The 15987-nt window shown below is 39.0% G+C and overlaps 1 protein-coding gene across 1 annotated transcript in view; it reads left to right on the forward strand.

The window, feature by feature from the left end:
- AIF1L (allograft inflammatory factor 1 like) overlaps nucleotides 1-15114 on the forward strand; it is a 32736-nt gene extending 17622 nt beyond the window's left edge. Inside the window, exons 4-6 of the mRNA XM_074293892.1 lie at nucleotides 3412-3453; nucleotides 10011-10173; nucleotides 12039-15114. Coding sequence (XP_074149993.1) covers nucleotides 3412-3453; nucleotides 10011-10173; nucleotides 12039-12126 — 293 coding nt within the window. The 3' untranslated portion in view covers nucleotides 12127-15114. The remainder of the gene's footprint in view (nucleotides 1-3411; nucleotides 3454-10010; nucleotides 10174-12038) is intronic.
- Nucleotides 15115-15987: the final 873 nt, after the last annotated feature.

Below are 15987 nucleotides of genomic sequence, written 5' to 3' on the forward strand. Positions count from 1 at the left end.
AAGAAGAAATATATATATATAAGGAGGGTGCGTGGGTAGATTTTTTTTTCTAGATGGACCCATACTCATGGGGCTGAGGGAGCTTTGTCCTTGGGCAGGAGATAAGCAGTAATGTACAACTTTGTGACCTTAAGCAAACAAACTTTATGCTATGTTAATCAGTCAAGAAATATTTACTATACACTTACAAAATGCCAGGCATAGAATACTGGAGTTAACCAAGAAAGGCTAAAAAACTTAGTTCCTGCCCTCAAGGAGATCACTGTCTAAAGAGGAGATAAGCAAAGATGTATACAAGAGGAAGACAGTCTCAGAGTGAAAGTGCTTGCCGTATTGTGGACCAAGAAAGGCCTCTTGCAGAAAGTTGGATTTTAGATAACTCTTGTAGGAAGTAAAGAAAACTTAAGAGATGTGGAGTGAGCAGGCAGAGCCTTCCAGGCCCAAGAGACAGTTAGTGTAAAAGTTATGGCATGGATTAGAAATTGAGCATCTTGAGGTATAAATACAACACAAAACAAAGACAATTCCTGCCCTCAAAGAATTTAACATTCTAAAAGACAGTCAGTGTAAAAGGTTTGGCATGGATTAGAAATTGAGCATCTTGGGGTATAAATACCAGCAAAAAGAAAGATAATTTCTGCCCTTAAAGAGCTTACACTAAAGAGGGAGGAGATGATATTTTTTTTTTTTTTTTTAAGGCAGATGAAAAAGCCTATACTCACAAATGAAGGCACCCACAGTGGATAAGAAAGGCCTGCACGGAGGAAGGATGTTCCAAGTGAAAAGGCAGCTGGGTCATGGTGGCAAAATCCAGAGCTCTAAGAAAACAGGAAAAGTAGGAAGGGAACAGGTTATGAAGAGTTTAGTGCCAAACAGAGTAGTTCATATTTGATCCTAGAAGTAATAGGGAGCCATTGGAATTTTATTAATAGGATATAAAATGCTCAGTTTCTCCTTTAGGAAAATAACTTTGGCTGCTGAGCAGGGGAGAGACAGGCAGTAACTTTAACAGTAATAGTAAAGTTCAGGAAGGTGGGAGAATTTAAAATGCCTATAGGGTCTTTGGTTGGAGATGTCCAAAAGGCAATTGGAGTTTTGTGATTGTAGCTCAGTAGAGAGACTAGGACTGCATGTGTAGGTCTGGAAATTGGATGCATAAAGATGGCATCTGAGTTCTTGGTAGCCGAGGCATTCACCAAGTAAAAGAGTTTAGAGTAAAAAGAGAAAGCTCAAGACAGCCTTGGAGAACATCCATTATTAGCTGCTGATACGACACAGATGAAAACCTAGCAAAGGAGATTGAGGAGAAGATGTTGGACAATGTTCCCTTTCTTGACATTTCTTTTATTCCCTCAGTCTCATAGATCACTAGACTACCTTCCTTGCAAGTGCTTCAAAGAATGTCCCATGTGTCATCTCAGTGATCATTTTTTTTTAATTTGAAATTTTATTTAAAAATGTTATTAAAATCAATATAACCAAGTTAACTTGATTTGTAAATATTTGCATCTTAATTCATTTCAGTCCTCTTTAAATTAATTTAGCCTCCTCACCTCTATCTCTTAAGTTTTCCTGACTTCAAGATTCAAAAAAAGGGAAAAAAATTTACATGATAACTTTATTATATATTTAAAAGGAATAACAAGTTGTACATAATAAATTTACAGTTTTATTTTTTTATACTTTGTTTTGGACATGCTTATTTTATAAATAAAAACTAAATAAGTAAAAAATTAAAAAGATTCAGCTCAAATCTCACTTTCTGCAAAAGATCTTTTAGTCTTGAAGTCCATGTCAGGATTCTTTATTTTCTCATTTTTTTGCTCTTATATAGTCATAGTGTATTCTGTCCTAGTTCTGCTTTTTTTTTCCCCTTTGCACTATTCTATAAAGGTGTTAGGGTCATAGAATCGTAGATCTGGAGCTGGAAGGGATCCTAGCTGCCATTGGTCCAACCCCATAATTTTACAGATAAGGAATCAGAAACTAAGTCAAGAGTTACCTAAGATCACAGGTAGTAAGCAGCAGAGGTGAGATTCAAACCCAGACCTCAAACTCCAAATCCAGTAAGCTTCCCACCTAACCCGTAACTATGTGAATTCCTTACAGGGTTTGTTATTGTTGTTTTTTAATTCCTCCAACTTATTGGTCTCAAATGCATTATACTATATGTTGATGTATCATAATTTAACCTTTAATCCCCTTATTTTTAGATATTTGGGTTGTTTTTAAGTTTTTTATTTAGTTTTGTAAATACACACAACACACATATGAAATGATGCTTTGGGATTTTTTTTTTAAAATAGATTGCTCCTTCTAAAAATGAATCTTTAAGAGTATATTCCCAATGACTGTAATGGGTGGAAGGATGTGATTATTTTTGTAACTTTTACTACACATTGCCAGACTGTTCCCTAAAAAGATTCTGCAAGCTTGCAATTCCACTTATAATGAATGGATGTACTTGTTTCTCCATGATTTCTTATTTATCTTCATACTATTACTGAGAGAGAAGGAAGAAGCAGGTAACGTTACCTCCACTTTTCTGAAAGGACAACTAAGTCTCAGAGAGGTTAAATGCCTCATTTCAAGATAAACTGGATGTCAGTGCAAGAATGGAACTAAGGATGAAAGAAAATGCAGATTCTCTTAGTAGGAAATAATAGTTCAAATTTATATAATTATTTGAGATTTATAGTGTTTCCCTCACAATCCTATGAGGAAGATGGAGGAGCATCCTCATTATCCCTATTTTATAGATGGGAAAATTGAGGTTCAGGATTAAGTGACTTGCCTTTTGGCACACAGCTAAAACGTCTTAAAGTTAGGACTTGAACTCAAGTCTTTCTCACTCAGGTGTTTCCAGACTTTTGGGGAAAATTCTTCGAAAAAGAGAATGATAGGTCAGGACAAAAGAACACAATGGTTTTTCTTAGGAAAATAGAGTAAAGATCATAACCTTCCCCAAACTTGGAGGGATTTGTTTGTTGACCCATCTGAGGGAGGTCTGTTTACCTAGCCTTTTCCTTGATTTGGCATTGCTTTCAGGCAAACTGAATCCATTAAAGACTTTAACTTAAAGAAGCCAAGGTCTCCCACTGCCTCCAGGGCTATCTCTTGTCCTGATTCTATGTCCTGCCACTGGACCCAGATGGCTCTGGAGGGGAAAATGAGGCTGGTGACTTTGCAACAGCCTCCTCACTTAAATCCAATTCACTTGCATGTTATGGCACCTTGTTCCTGATGTCAAGGTCCACTTCAAAGATGAAGAACACACCCTGACTCAGTTCAGTGCTCCTGTCTCTCCTTTTCTGTTCTCCTGAGACAACTAACATTCCTCTGGCCCTTTGATGAAGTTCTTGTCACTTTCCCTGGTTTCTAGCTAACATAGACTCTTACTCTGTTTTACAGAGAAGTATATGGAATTTGACCTGAACAATGAAGGAGAAATTGGTAAGTCAATGCACTAAGGACTAAGTGGAGCTGGGAAATTCCATGGAGGTGGGTGAGGGAGAGGGAAGGTGGTAAGGAAAGTGCATGCATGCAGGGGCCATACCCATGGGCGATGGGTAAGGGTGCTCAATGACCAGTGCATGTGATTGGGAGGATCACAGAATTAAACTAACTCAGTCAGCTCATGCCTGGTAAGCCATCATCCAGCCTTTGCTTGAAGACATTCAAGGAGTAGGGACCCTCTGTCTCAGAAAGAAGACTGACATTCCATTTTCAATAACTCAGTTCCTTGGAAGGTTTTCCTGATGTCAAGCCTTTATAACTTTTCTTCCTTTCCCCACTCCCCTCGCCCCCATCTGTAACATTTCAAGAGAAGTTTGGGTTTCTAGGAAGTGTGCTCATTGTTTTAGGATTTTTCCCAACTCCCAGACTCCAAGGCCTTTTACTGGGGTTAATTGTCTACCATTGAAGTCAAGCCTCTGGCATTGCCAATACCCTTCACTTCTCACCCCTTTTGGAGTCTTTTCTTCCAAAGTCCACTTCATATTCAGCAATTGCCTGAAATTTTAGATCTGAGAGGGACCTATCCTTGGATATTGAACTGTATCTTGGTCCCAGAAACATTTCTGCTATTTTAGCAGCAGACAAGGAGTCAAATGCCTTTAAAAGACCTTAGATTTCTGTTTTTAAACTGTTTCCCTCATTTTCTTTTTAAATAATCAAATAGGGGCAGTTAGGTGATATAGTAAATAGATTACCAGGCCTGGAGTCAGAAGGAACTGAGTTCAAATCTGGTCTCATGCATTTACTGGCTATGTGATCCTGGGCAAGTCACTTAACTCCAATCGCCTCCTCCCCCCTCCCCCAAAGTAATCCTACATAGACATGTTAAAAAAAGTTTTGAAAAATTAAGCAGCTTGAGCATGGTGGATAGAGAATAGGCCTTGGGCTTAGAATGTTCCGACTCCAACATACCTATTCCTCTGGGCGACCCTCTATGCTAATACATGTAAACTACAGGCCAGGAAACTTGAATCCTGGGAAAATTCTAGAATGGATCACAAAAAATATAATTAACAATTATCTAGAAACTCAAATATAGGCCATGCGCAGACTAAAGTTAGTTCTTTTTTTGGACACTGCTATGGTTCACCTTGATCTCATGCTTTTTTATACCTCAGATGAGATGTAGATCAGACAGTAGTACAATCAGACGGGTTCAGAACTGATTGAATAGCTGAACCCAAAAAGTGGTTATTACTATTTCAAAGTCAAGATGAGAAGTGCCTCAAGCCTTGGCCCCTTTATCACCGTTTGGATAAATGCAGATACTATGCTTATCAAATTTGAAGATGACACAAAACTGAGAGCGAGCCTACTGGCTTTCCTGGCTTCTCTCATGTCCCAGCTAAAATCCTGTCTTTGATAGGAAGTCTTTCCCAATCCTTCTTTAACTCTAATGCCGGGGCAGCTAGGTGGTACAATGGATAGAGCACCATCCTTGAATTCAGAAGGACCGGAGTTCAAAGCTGATCCCAGACACTTAATACTTCCTAGCAGTGTGACCCTGGACAAGTCACTTAACCCCTGCCTCAGGGGGGAAAAAATAATAATAATTCTAGTGCCTCCCCTCTTTTAATTACTTCCTATTTTTTCTAAATAATTATATATATTATTTGCTTGCAATCTCCCATTGAATTGTGAAGTCCTTAAAGAAAAGGACTATGTTTTGCCTCTTTTTGTTTTCCAAGTGCTCAGCACATACTAGGTGGTTAATAAATGTTTATTGACTGATTGGATATCACTAGGACTACTCTCCATAATCTAATCTGTTACCTAGGCCCCTTGATTTCACCTCTGTAATATCTCTCAAATATGCCCCCTTCTTTCAAAATCTTCTGTCACTACTTTAGTACAAACTCTCAAGTCTAGATATCGCAATAGGCTGCTGCCATATCGGTCTACATGTACAATCATTTTTATCCTTATTAATCATGTTGTGAAAGAAAAATCAGAATAAAAGAGAAAAAACAAATGAACAAACAAAACAAAAAGATAAAAATAGTATGTTTTGATCCATATCCACATTTTCTATCCAAATACCACTGGAATAGTCTCAGTTCACTTTATTGCTGAAGAGCTAAATCTATCATACTTGATCATTACAAAATCTTGCTATTACTATGTACAGTGTTCTGGTTCTGTTCACTTCAGTCAGGCTCAGTTCCTTTAAGTCCACCTAGGCTTTTCTGAAATCAGCCTATTCATCTTTTAACAGATCAATAATATTCCATTATACTCATACACCAGAACTTGTTCAGCCATTCTCCACTGGATGAGCATTCACTCAATTTCTAATTCCTTGCTACTACAAAAAGCTGCTACAAATATTTTTGCACATATGGGTCCTTTCCTATCTTTTATGATCTCTTTGGGATACAAATGCAGTAGTGACACTGCTGGATTAAAGGGTGTACACCATTTTTATAGCTATTTGAGCATAGTTCCAAATTTGAACATTTTCTCTGGCTGGTTCTCCCTCCTGTTCTAACTACTGACCTCCCTGGCTTCCTTTTAAGTCCCAACTAAAATCTCATCTTCTACAGGAAGCCTTCTTGGACCCCCTTTAATTCCAATGCCTTCTTTCTATTTATTCTATAAATAGTTTGCTTTGTGTAACTTTGTTTGCTTTCTGTCTCTCCCATCAGATTGTAAGCTTTTTGAAGGCTGGGACTGTCTTTTGTCTCTTTGTATTTCCAGTACTTAGTACTGTACTTTGTACATAGCAGATGCTTAATGTTTATTGATTGATTGGTTAAATAGCTAACATAACACAGTTGACAGAGTTAGGATCCAAAAGGACCTTGCATGCTAGACTACTGGACTAATCTAATTAGTGACAAATATAAATTGTTGTGCTTGGCTACAAAAAAATCAACAAAAGTTGGTCAACAAAATCAACAAAAATCACAAGTGTAAGATGGAGGAGGAACAAATAATTCTGAAAAAGATCTGGGAGTTTTAGTGTGAACACAGGTTCAATAAGAGTCATCTTGGATTAAGTCATGAGGGGCATAGCTTCTAGTAATAGGAAGGCAATGGCCTTCAGGATGCCATACAAGGGTCAGTTGAAGGAAATGAACATTGTGTTAGAGAAGAAAAAACATAAGGGAGACATGATAGCTGCTTTCAGATATCTGAAGAGCTATAATTTGGAGAAGGTACTAGTTTTGGTTGGCGTAATCCAGGACAAAATCAAGAGCAATGGTTGAATGTCTTGAAAGGAGAAATTTCAGCTCATCATCAGGAAAAATCTTTTTAACATTTAAAGCTGTCCAAAAGTAGAATGGGCTACTCAGTCTGGCACAGAGAAGCTGTAGTTTCCCTATCTTTGGAAATCTTCAAGGAAAGGCTGGATGACTGCTTAATAGGTAAGCTACAGTGGGGATTTTTTCATACATGGACTGAAACAGGTGGTTTCTGAGATTCTTATCACCCCGAAATTCTTTAATTCTATAGTTATAAAGCAGATGTCAGGATGCATTAATCAAGAGAATTCCTTTGCTGAGAGTTCACCATGTTGATGAAATCACAGGTTCTGACCTATTCATATATATCTATACACACACACACACACACACACACACACACACACACACACACACACACACATTTATTATATAGGAAATATGTATTTTGAGGAGAGCAATGTGACACTTCTCCATTGGTTTTTTGGTACACAGCTGGGTAGGCAGAGTGTCACTAAAATCTTTTTGTAATGCAAGGGAAGGGAATTAGGGGATAGAGAAAGCTGCTTTTTGAGAAAAAAAAAACAACAGCAAACATTTAGAAAAACATAATTTGTCATCTAGGATGGCTGTCTGAGAGGTAGAAAGATTAAGGTTACTAGGAGAAATTCTAGAGATGTTAAAAACCAAAATATATCAATACAATTTTATGTTGAAAAGAAAGAGTAAGCACTGGTCTCACTCCCGTTTGATCTAACTCTTTCATCCCAAAGCCTTGGAACTAGCTTGGCTGTCTCCTCCCCTGATTGCTGATAATGCATTGTTTCAAAGGAGAGCAAGGGTGGTGGAGGGGAAGGGGTTGGGAATAGGGTGGGATCTATCCAAAGCACCAGCTCCACGGGGTGGGGGTTCTTTGCCTGTGTGTGCTTTCTTTGTTTTTCTTGCATTTTTTTCTTGTTTGTTTTCCTGCTCTGCGTGGTATTTTTGGCATCTCAGTTCCTCCCAGCTGGGGAGGTGCCCCTTCATTTCCCCATGGGGTGGGGGTGGGGGGACATTGTGAGGAGCTGGCACCTGCTGTTCTGCTGAATTGCAAAAAGTACATGTCGGCTTGCCAACTTGCTGCCCCCACCCTATCATGAAGTTAAAAAAGAAGCTACAACCAATAGAGACATGACTCTATTTCAGGAAGGGGGCAACAGGAGACAGAAATGAACCCTACTTTAACTTCCTTCAAAAATCCAGCAAACATTTAAGTACTTACTGAATGACTGCTCTGGGGAGATAAAGACGCAATCTCATCCTGTGATGAATTTATGTTTTAATAGGAGTTCATGCATATAAAATAAGTATCAGTCAATTAGCATGCATTCATCAAGGTCTTTTTATGTGTCAAGCACTGTCTTAGGCACTGAGAATACAAACATAAAGAATGAAGCAAGGGGACAGTGAGGTTAAACAGTGGATAGAGCTCTATCCGGAGGACCTAAGTTCAAATCCAGCCTCAGATACTTACTATCTGTGTGACCCTGGGCAAGCCACTTAACCCTGATTGCCTCAAATTAAAAAAAAAGAAAAGAAAAAAGAAAACAAATGTTTTTTGTTTGTTTGTTGTTTTGTTTTTTTAATGAAGTAAGCAGTCTATTCTCAGGGTTCACATTCTCACTCGTATATTTCAAGGTAAACTGTGATTTAAAATAAAGAAAATTCCAAAGAAATTTTGAGGTGAATGAAATTATTTGCAGTAGGAGATCAGAGAAAATTTAATAGAGGATGTGGCACCTGAGCTGGATCTTGAAGGGAAAGAAGAATTTCATCAGATGGAAATATGAAGGGTGTGCATCCCAAACATGGAAGCAACAGAGTGCAGAACAAGATTAAAGAGTAGTTTAGCTGGCATATAAAGTGATTAAAGGAGATTTGGATGAAAGGTTGGAGCCAGATTGTAGAGGATCTCAAATTCCAGACCAAGAAATTTGTAATTTATCCTAAAAGCAAAAGTGATCTCTAGAAGGTTCTTGAGCAGGTAGCAATATGGTCAGATCCACTCTGATCCCATGTAGTTATTAATACATTTTATAATATCTTCATTATATCTTTTATATCATCTTCATTTCCAAATATATCCTTCTCCCTTCCCTACCCAGAGAACTATCCTTTGTAACAAAGGGCAAAACAAAGGTAGAAAAAAAAGGCAGTTCTGTTTAACGAATCAGTACATCAACTAAGACTGACAGTATATGTAACATTCTACAACCAAAGTCTCCCCTCTCTACAAAGAAAGGAGGGAAAGAGTTCTATTTTCTCATCTCTCCTTCAGATCAAGCTTTGACTCTCTATTCCTACTGGGACATCCTTCAGTGTCTCCTCAGAAGAGACTCCTCACTGATGGGTATTAAAACCCCGCTTTGGGTGCCAAATCACCTTTTCTCACTCCTCAGTACTTTCATAGAGAAAACATTAGAATCATAAAATCTTTTTTTTTTTTTTAATCTGAGCAAGATAACTTTTTTTTTCTTTAATAGCTTTCTTTCCAAATACATGCAAAGATGGTCCTCAACATGCATCCCTACAAAACCTTGTGTTCCAAACTTTTCTTCCTCCTTTCTCCCCACTCCTTCCTATAGACAGCAAGCAATCCAAGATAGGTCAAACATGTTCAATTCTTCCAAACACATTTCCAAGTTTATCATTCTGCAAAAAGAAATGGGGAAAAAAAGCAAACCAACAATAACAATAAAAAGGTGAAAACACCATGTTTTGATCCACATTCAGTCTCCACAGTTCTCTCTCTACATATAGATGGCATTTTCCATCACAAGTCTATTGGATTTGTTTTAAATGACCTCATTGTTGAGAAGAGCCAAGTCTATCATAGTTGATCATCACATAATCTTATTGCAGTGTACAAGAATCATAAAATCACAGACCTGAAAAGGATTTTAAAAAACACAATGAGCGTAGAATTTCAGAGCTGGAAAGACTATTAAATATCATCTAGTCCAATGGTGTCAAATTCAAATAGAAAGGATCTCTGCAGATCACATATTGACTTAGAAAACCACAATTTAACATTTTGTTGCACTGTATTTTTATTTATTTTGTTAAATATTCCCCAATTACATTTGAATCTGATTTGAGCTGCAATGGGAAGTGGCTTTGAGTTTAGCTTCTCTGATCTAGCCTAATCATGTTATTATTCAGAAGAGTAAATTGAGAAAAGAAAAAGAGGAAGATATATATTCTGGTCCAGCAGTCTTCCTTGTATATATAGTCTATCCCAGTTTAGTGAATTTTCTTTTTCCCTGATAGATCTGATGTCCCTGAAGAGAATGATGGAGAAGTTAGGTGTCCCAAAGACCCATCTGGAGATGAAAAAGATGATTTCTGAAGTGACAGGTGGAGTCAGTGATACCATCTCCTACCGGGACTTTGTGAATATGATGCTTGGAAAACGTTCAGCTGTCCTCAAGCTGTGAGTAGCAGTCTCTAAATCCACCTTCCCAAACCTCTAAAACCAAAGCCATTCTGTGAAGGCATTTTTCCCAAATTGGGAGTTTTCATTTATCCCCAGCATTGGAACTAATCTCCTTGCTTTCCTGTCTCTTTTTTACCTCTTTGCTAAATAATCATTCTATGGAGTCCCCAGGTTCTCATTCTTGAAGACATGTATATGAGTTCTTTGGAAACATCACAGAATGGAGAGATGTTACATCTAAGAGAATCTTAGAAATTATTTACTTCAATCCCTATCTTATGAAGAAGAAAAAGGCCTAGAAGCAATTTACCCAGAATCACATAAGAACTTTGAGACAGAGTTGGGATGAGAATTCCATGACATGGTGCTCTCAAAACCTTAGCACCCCTTCAAGGTCCTAAAAACTTTCATACATAATGTATATAGGAATTACTATAATTTAGGCCTTTTGATTTCCAACTTCTGTATCTCTCAATCTGGTAACATCTATATTTGAGAAGTATGGCATGGAAGGCAGCTAAGTAGCACCATGGATAGTGCCAGGCCTAGTATCAGGAAGACTCACCATCCTGAGTTCAAATCTGCCTTCAGATACTACTGCGCTATGATCCTGGACACCCTATTTGTCTTAGTTTCCTTATCTGTAAAATGAGCTGGAGAAGGAAATGGCAAACCACTCCAATATCTTTTCTTGGCAAAGAAAAACCCAAATGGGGTCACAGAGAGTCAAGATAACTGAAAAATGATCAAACAACAACAAAAAGTCATAGTGGATAGAGTAAGAAAAAGATTGGTCCAAATCCTGCATCAGATGCTCAAAAGCTGTATAGCAGCCCATTTAATCTCTAGGAACCTCAGTTTCCTTATTTGTAAAATAGGATTGGAACAGAATCTCTTCCAATTCCAGTATCGTGCTCTTCCCATTCAAGCCATGTCCTTTGTACTCTAGCATAATCTCACTATCTTTCCAGGGACAGTAATGATTCTACTCTGTTCTCAAAGGTTGCCTTAATTCTTAATAAAGAAGAAGAACTAGACCTTCTTTAAAAAATAAAAAATATATATATAATCCTTTTAGTAAAATTGCTATTCCTAAAATATCATTGCCAATTTTGGTTTCTTTAAATCTCTGTGCAAAGCAGCTAAGGCTGGGAATTGCTGATGTTTTATTACCAGAATGTAATAACTTAAGTACTACTTATATTTCCATTCCTCCCTACTCTTCACTCAAGTAACCCCAGGCTGTCCCAGCTAGAACCAGAATTGCTCCTAATCTCATGATCGCTGGAAATAAAGAACAGAGCCAGAGGTTTCATTACCCACAGACCAGTGGTTCTTAAAGGTGTGCAGTGTACTTTGAAGCTTGCTAGATGGTCCATGGAACTCACAATTGCATGCTATGCCTGAGTACCTCAGGAATTTCATGGAACTGAACTAGCATGCCATAGCTAGGAATCTCCCAAGAACTGCATTATCCCCCTTTTACAGGTGAGGAACCTTGACACTGGGAATGATTAAAGGAATCACATGTTTAATAAGTGCCCAGGGTGGTATTTGAACCCAAGTTTTCTTGACTCCAATTTCAATGCTCCATCTACCATGAAACCTGGCTATAAGTTCTGTTACACCAATTACTAGCCATGTGAGGATGTTTCTTTACTACTTTGAGTCTCAGTTTATTCCCCTGTAAAATGGTAATAATAATTCCCATGCTGCTCTGCCTTATTCATAATGTTGTTATAAGGTTCTGATGAGATTGCATGTAAAAGTCTGTGTAAATAAAAGGCATGTTCCCACTTCAGGAGAACACACATACCACCTAACCCAGTTTTTCTTTTCTCCTTGTTCCCCATCCTCAACAGAGTCATGATGTTTGAAGGAAAAGCCAACGAGAATGCCCCCAAACCTGTTGGCCCCCCTCCTGAGAGAGACATTGCCAGCCTGCCCTGAACATAACTGCTCTGCCTGCCTGCCTGCTTTCCCCGGCCTGCACTCAGCTGGGCTTCTTGTGTCTCCTTATGACTTTTCTTGTTTGTTCCTTATTGCTTTGTATTTTTTGTTTGCTCCTTGTTTTTCTTTATTTTTTTTACATTAGAAAGTTTTAGTGATTATTTTTTTAAAAGGCACAAACTAATCTGCCTTAGGGAAGTTAGAAATGGGAAAAATCCAATGCCTTTGATCCCCTCCCTTCTTTTGCAGAAGAGTTCATCTGACTTGAAATGAGTGTTGGGGTATCACTGATGTCAAACCAAATACCCATCCTTGGAGACCACTATCTTCTTTTCTTCCATGAGGTCTCTGAGTGAAATTAGGTGCACTTCATAGTGAGATAAGGGATTTAGATTTAGGACTTGTAGATATCTTCCCACTTCTGCTAGTAGCTTTTGGGGTGATATGAGCCAGAATTTCACTTTACCTGCCTCTTAATTTCCCCATCAGGACTCTGACTTCCTGATAATGTAGATGTCTTCTCCATAAATAGGTAAAACAGCTGACTACCACGAAGGTTTTCCCCATCTGCTCCGTGGTCCCAGCTGTCCCTAGAGTTTCTACCAGTCAATGTCTTCATTTGTTATGATTCAGGTGTCCTATAATCTTTTGCTAGCTCTAAATCCCAACTCCTATTATCATGAGTAAAGGAAGGTGAATGTGCTGAAATCAAACCCGCAGTACTGAAAAGGCAGGAGAATATGGAAGAAAGAGCTAAAAAGTTGGGCCCAACAGAGAATCACGAAAAAGTTACCTTTGAGACCAATGATGACCCAGAGGGGAGCAGCACGCTAACTCCTAGATGGTTGAGAAATGAAGGTTGGGCCAGACTGCATGCTGTCTCTTCTAGGGATAAGAAAGATGTGACAAAAAGATGAACGGACTTTTGGACTTTTAACTCCAGATATGTGAGCATCATAAGGAGTCAGCACAGTTTCAGTCCCATTTCAAGGGACAGCATCAGAGGCCAGTGGGGAACTGAGAAACCTCAGTACCAAAAAGACTTCTATGAAGACCAGCATTGGAACTCTAAGAGACAGGAGCTTAGCCTTTCTGGCCATAAAGTGGCTGGTTATTTTTTACTCCCTGCAGAAAGCTTGAATACTTCTTGATAGCAAAGGCCTAATGTCCTACAAACTTTATCTGGCCTTTATTTTCAAACTGCCCTTCTGATTTCTCTGACTGCGATATCTGTGGTGCATCCCTAAGATGTATTATAAAAGCAGAATGCTAGAGCTAGAAGGGATTTGGAACATGGAACTGGAGAACCTCTGGTTCAACCTTGTTGCTAGTAAATAGCTGAAACTAGAACTATCTCTTGTGGCAGAAGAGAGAGAGGTAGCAGAAAGAAATTCTAAGTATATGCTTTGTGTAAATCCTATGCTAAGTGATTAGTACTTAAGGTCATACCTTTCTAGTAAAGCATTTGCATGAGAAATCCATTTGTCTAGGCTCTCTCCCAAGATTGCACTCCATAAAGGACCTCTCTGCTTCCTGATCTCCCAAATCTGGAAAACTAAACTTTTGAAATTCTTGTAGGAAGTTGTAAAATGAGTTTTTTGATCCATAGTTAACAGGCAATGCCCTTAAGTCTGAGCTGTCTGGCCTCGTGGAGGTCCTCCTGGAAGCAGCATTCCAGTGGGCCTGTGGAAGGTGCTTATCATATAGAACTGACTCACCATCAACAGTATGATAGGATCGCTATCTGAGTCCGGAGGCAGCAGATGATCTAGGAATGACAACATGGATGTCATTATTATGAAAGGAGTAATTAAGAGCTCTGCAGAAAAGGTAACAAAGATAGACTTTGGTACTGACCAGGTCCCCTTGGTGGGGTTATTTGGTGATGTAAATAACACCTTTTGGAGGAGGAGGATTCTGAAAAATGTAAGTAATGATGTCTGAATATTAGGATGTCCCCCATTCTGAGCAGGGCTTAAGCCTGTACTGTACCTTGCTCCAATCTTAATTGTGAAAGATGCTGCTAAACAAAGAACTTTCTGAATTGGCCTGGAGGCAGAGTGAATAAGCTAAGAGATAGAGAGCCATGTCGTTGTTGCATGTGAGCCTACTTGGTCCTGACAGGTTCAGGAGCAAGGAAATTTTTTTGCCTGTAAATGGTTAAATTTTGGCCTAAATAGCTGCCAATATGTGCACACACAGTTGAAGTTTAACTTTTGAAACATTCTTCCTTATAAATTCTACCCTTATTATTATTTCCTTAAGATAATCAACAGAGTTAGCGACTGACCTGAAATACCCCTTTTCCCCTACCCCTGCCTTTTAAACTGCTATCTTTTTTGACCTGGGATGCGTTCTGAGCAAGGTGAAATTTGTTTTGGCATCTCAATCAGATACAGTGCAAATGATTCTCCTTTGGAAATAAAGAAAGAAGGAGCTGGGCTTCTTTCAGTGGGTTCTGTGGCTTTCTATGACCCCAGGAAAGCTTTGGGGATCATTTCCTTCTACTTCTCCAAGAAATGGGAACAAGTGATTTGCTCACAAGCTCTGAGAAGAGGCAGAGAAGGAAGTATTGCTCTTTGAAAAGAATCATCTCTGATAAAACACATCAACATCTTCCCCTTGGCTCTTTTGAGACACAGAACTTGTTAGACTGCCCCTCACACAGAGCCTATTTCTGGGAAAGGTGATACCTTGGATGGATCCAAAGAGCTGCCTCTTGCCTCTGGGGCTCACCCTTTCTGCCTAGGACTTACAAGCTCTGGACTTTCATATCCTGACTTTTTACTTTTGAAAGACGAAGTCTGACCAAGTTATGAGACAACCAGATTCCATCAAGGGCTTGGATCCTTTCTTGTGCTGGAAAAGAAAGAGTTCAACAGAGCTGAATGAGGTGTCTGTTTATATATATGCTTGTGTGTCTGGGCAGGGGAAGCAACAGAGGGGAGGATCACTTCCATGAACTGAAAATAAACTGGACAAAGTGGTCATTGGACTGTTTATTTCGTAGCTTCTGGGCCCACTTACATGGGGCTGAGATTATATACCCTTAATATAATTTTACAACGCAAGCACACCTGCAACCTTGCCTATCTGGGCATGCCTTATCACTCTATGTCACCACTACTTGCCAGTCTCCAACCACGTTCACTTCCAGCTCAACTCACTCTGTCTCATTCTGTCTCACCAGCAGCCTTAATGTCCCAGTCCCTTTGGAGTAGGAAGTATAAATGTTGTGCCCATTAAAGAAATGGGAGCACACTAAGGGGAGAATTGCCCATGGTCACATTCAATTCCATAAGCGAATTACAAAGTAACGCAAGTCACTGAGTAAAATGAATGTACAGACTACTGGGGTGGAAATTTCACCATCCCAGTTCAGCAATTCTTCCCTAACATAAGTATTAGAGAGTTAACTGGGCCACGGAGGTATAATGATTTGTCTTTGATCACATGGCTACATATAGAAAAAACAAGATTTGAAATCAGGTCTTCCTAACTCCAAAATTGATCTTGATTCACATTATCTGGCTTCCTTATATCATGGTGAGGATGGAAGACAAAAGCAAAAGCCAGACATTGTCCTGAAGGAGCTCACATTTTCCTGGGGGATATCAAATGAATTCAGAGGAATAAATGCCCGATATTATAAAGAATGAGAAAACTGGTGGAAACAGGAAAGGCTTCCTGGAAGAGGTGGTACCTGAGATGAGCCTTGAAGGAAACTAAGAAGTCTAAAATGGAGGGAGGTAAAGAAAGAAATCACTGAAGCAGGGAGGTGGGACAGGAGGAGATTGGGCCAGCCAGTGTAAAGGTAAAAAAGAAAATGGTTCACCATAGGAACACTAGTTCTGTTTTACT

The sequence above is a fragment of the Sminthopsis crassicaudata genome, chromosome 2 (assembly GCF_048593235.1).
Source record: "Sminthopsis crassicaudata isolate SCR6 chromosome 2, ASM4859323v1, whole genome shotgun sequence".
NCBI lineage: Eukaryota > Metazoa > Chordata > Mammalia > Dasyuromorphia > Dasyuridae > Sminthopsis > Sminthopsis crassicaudata.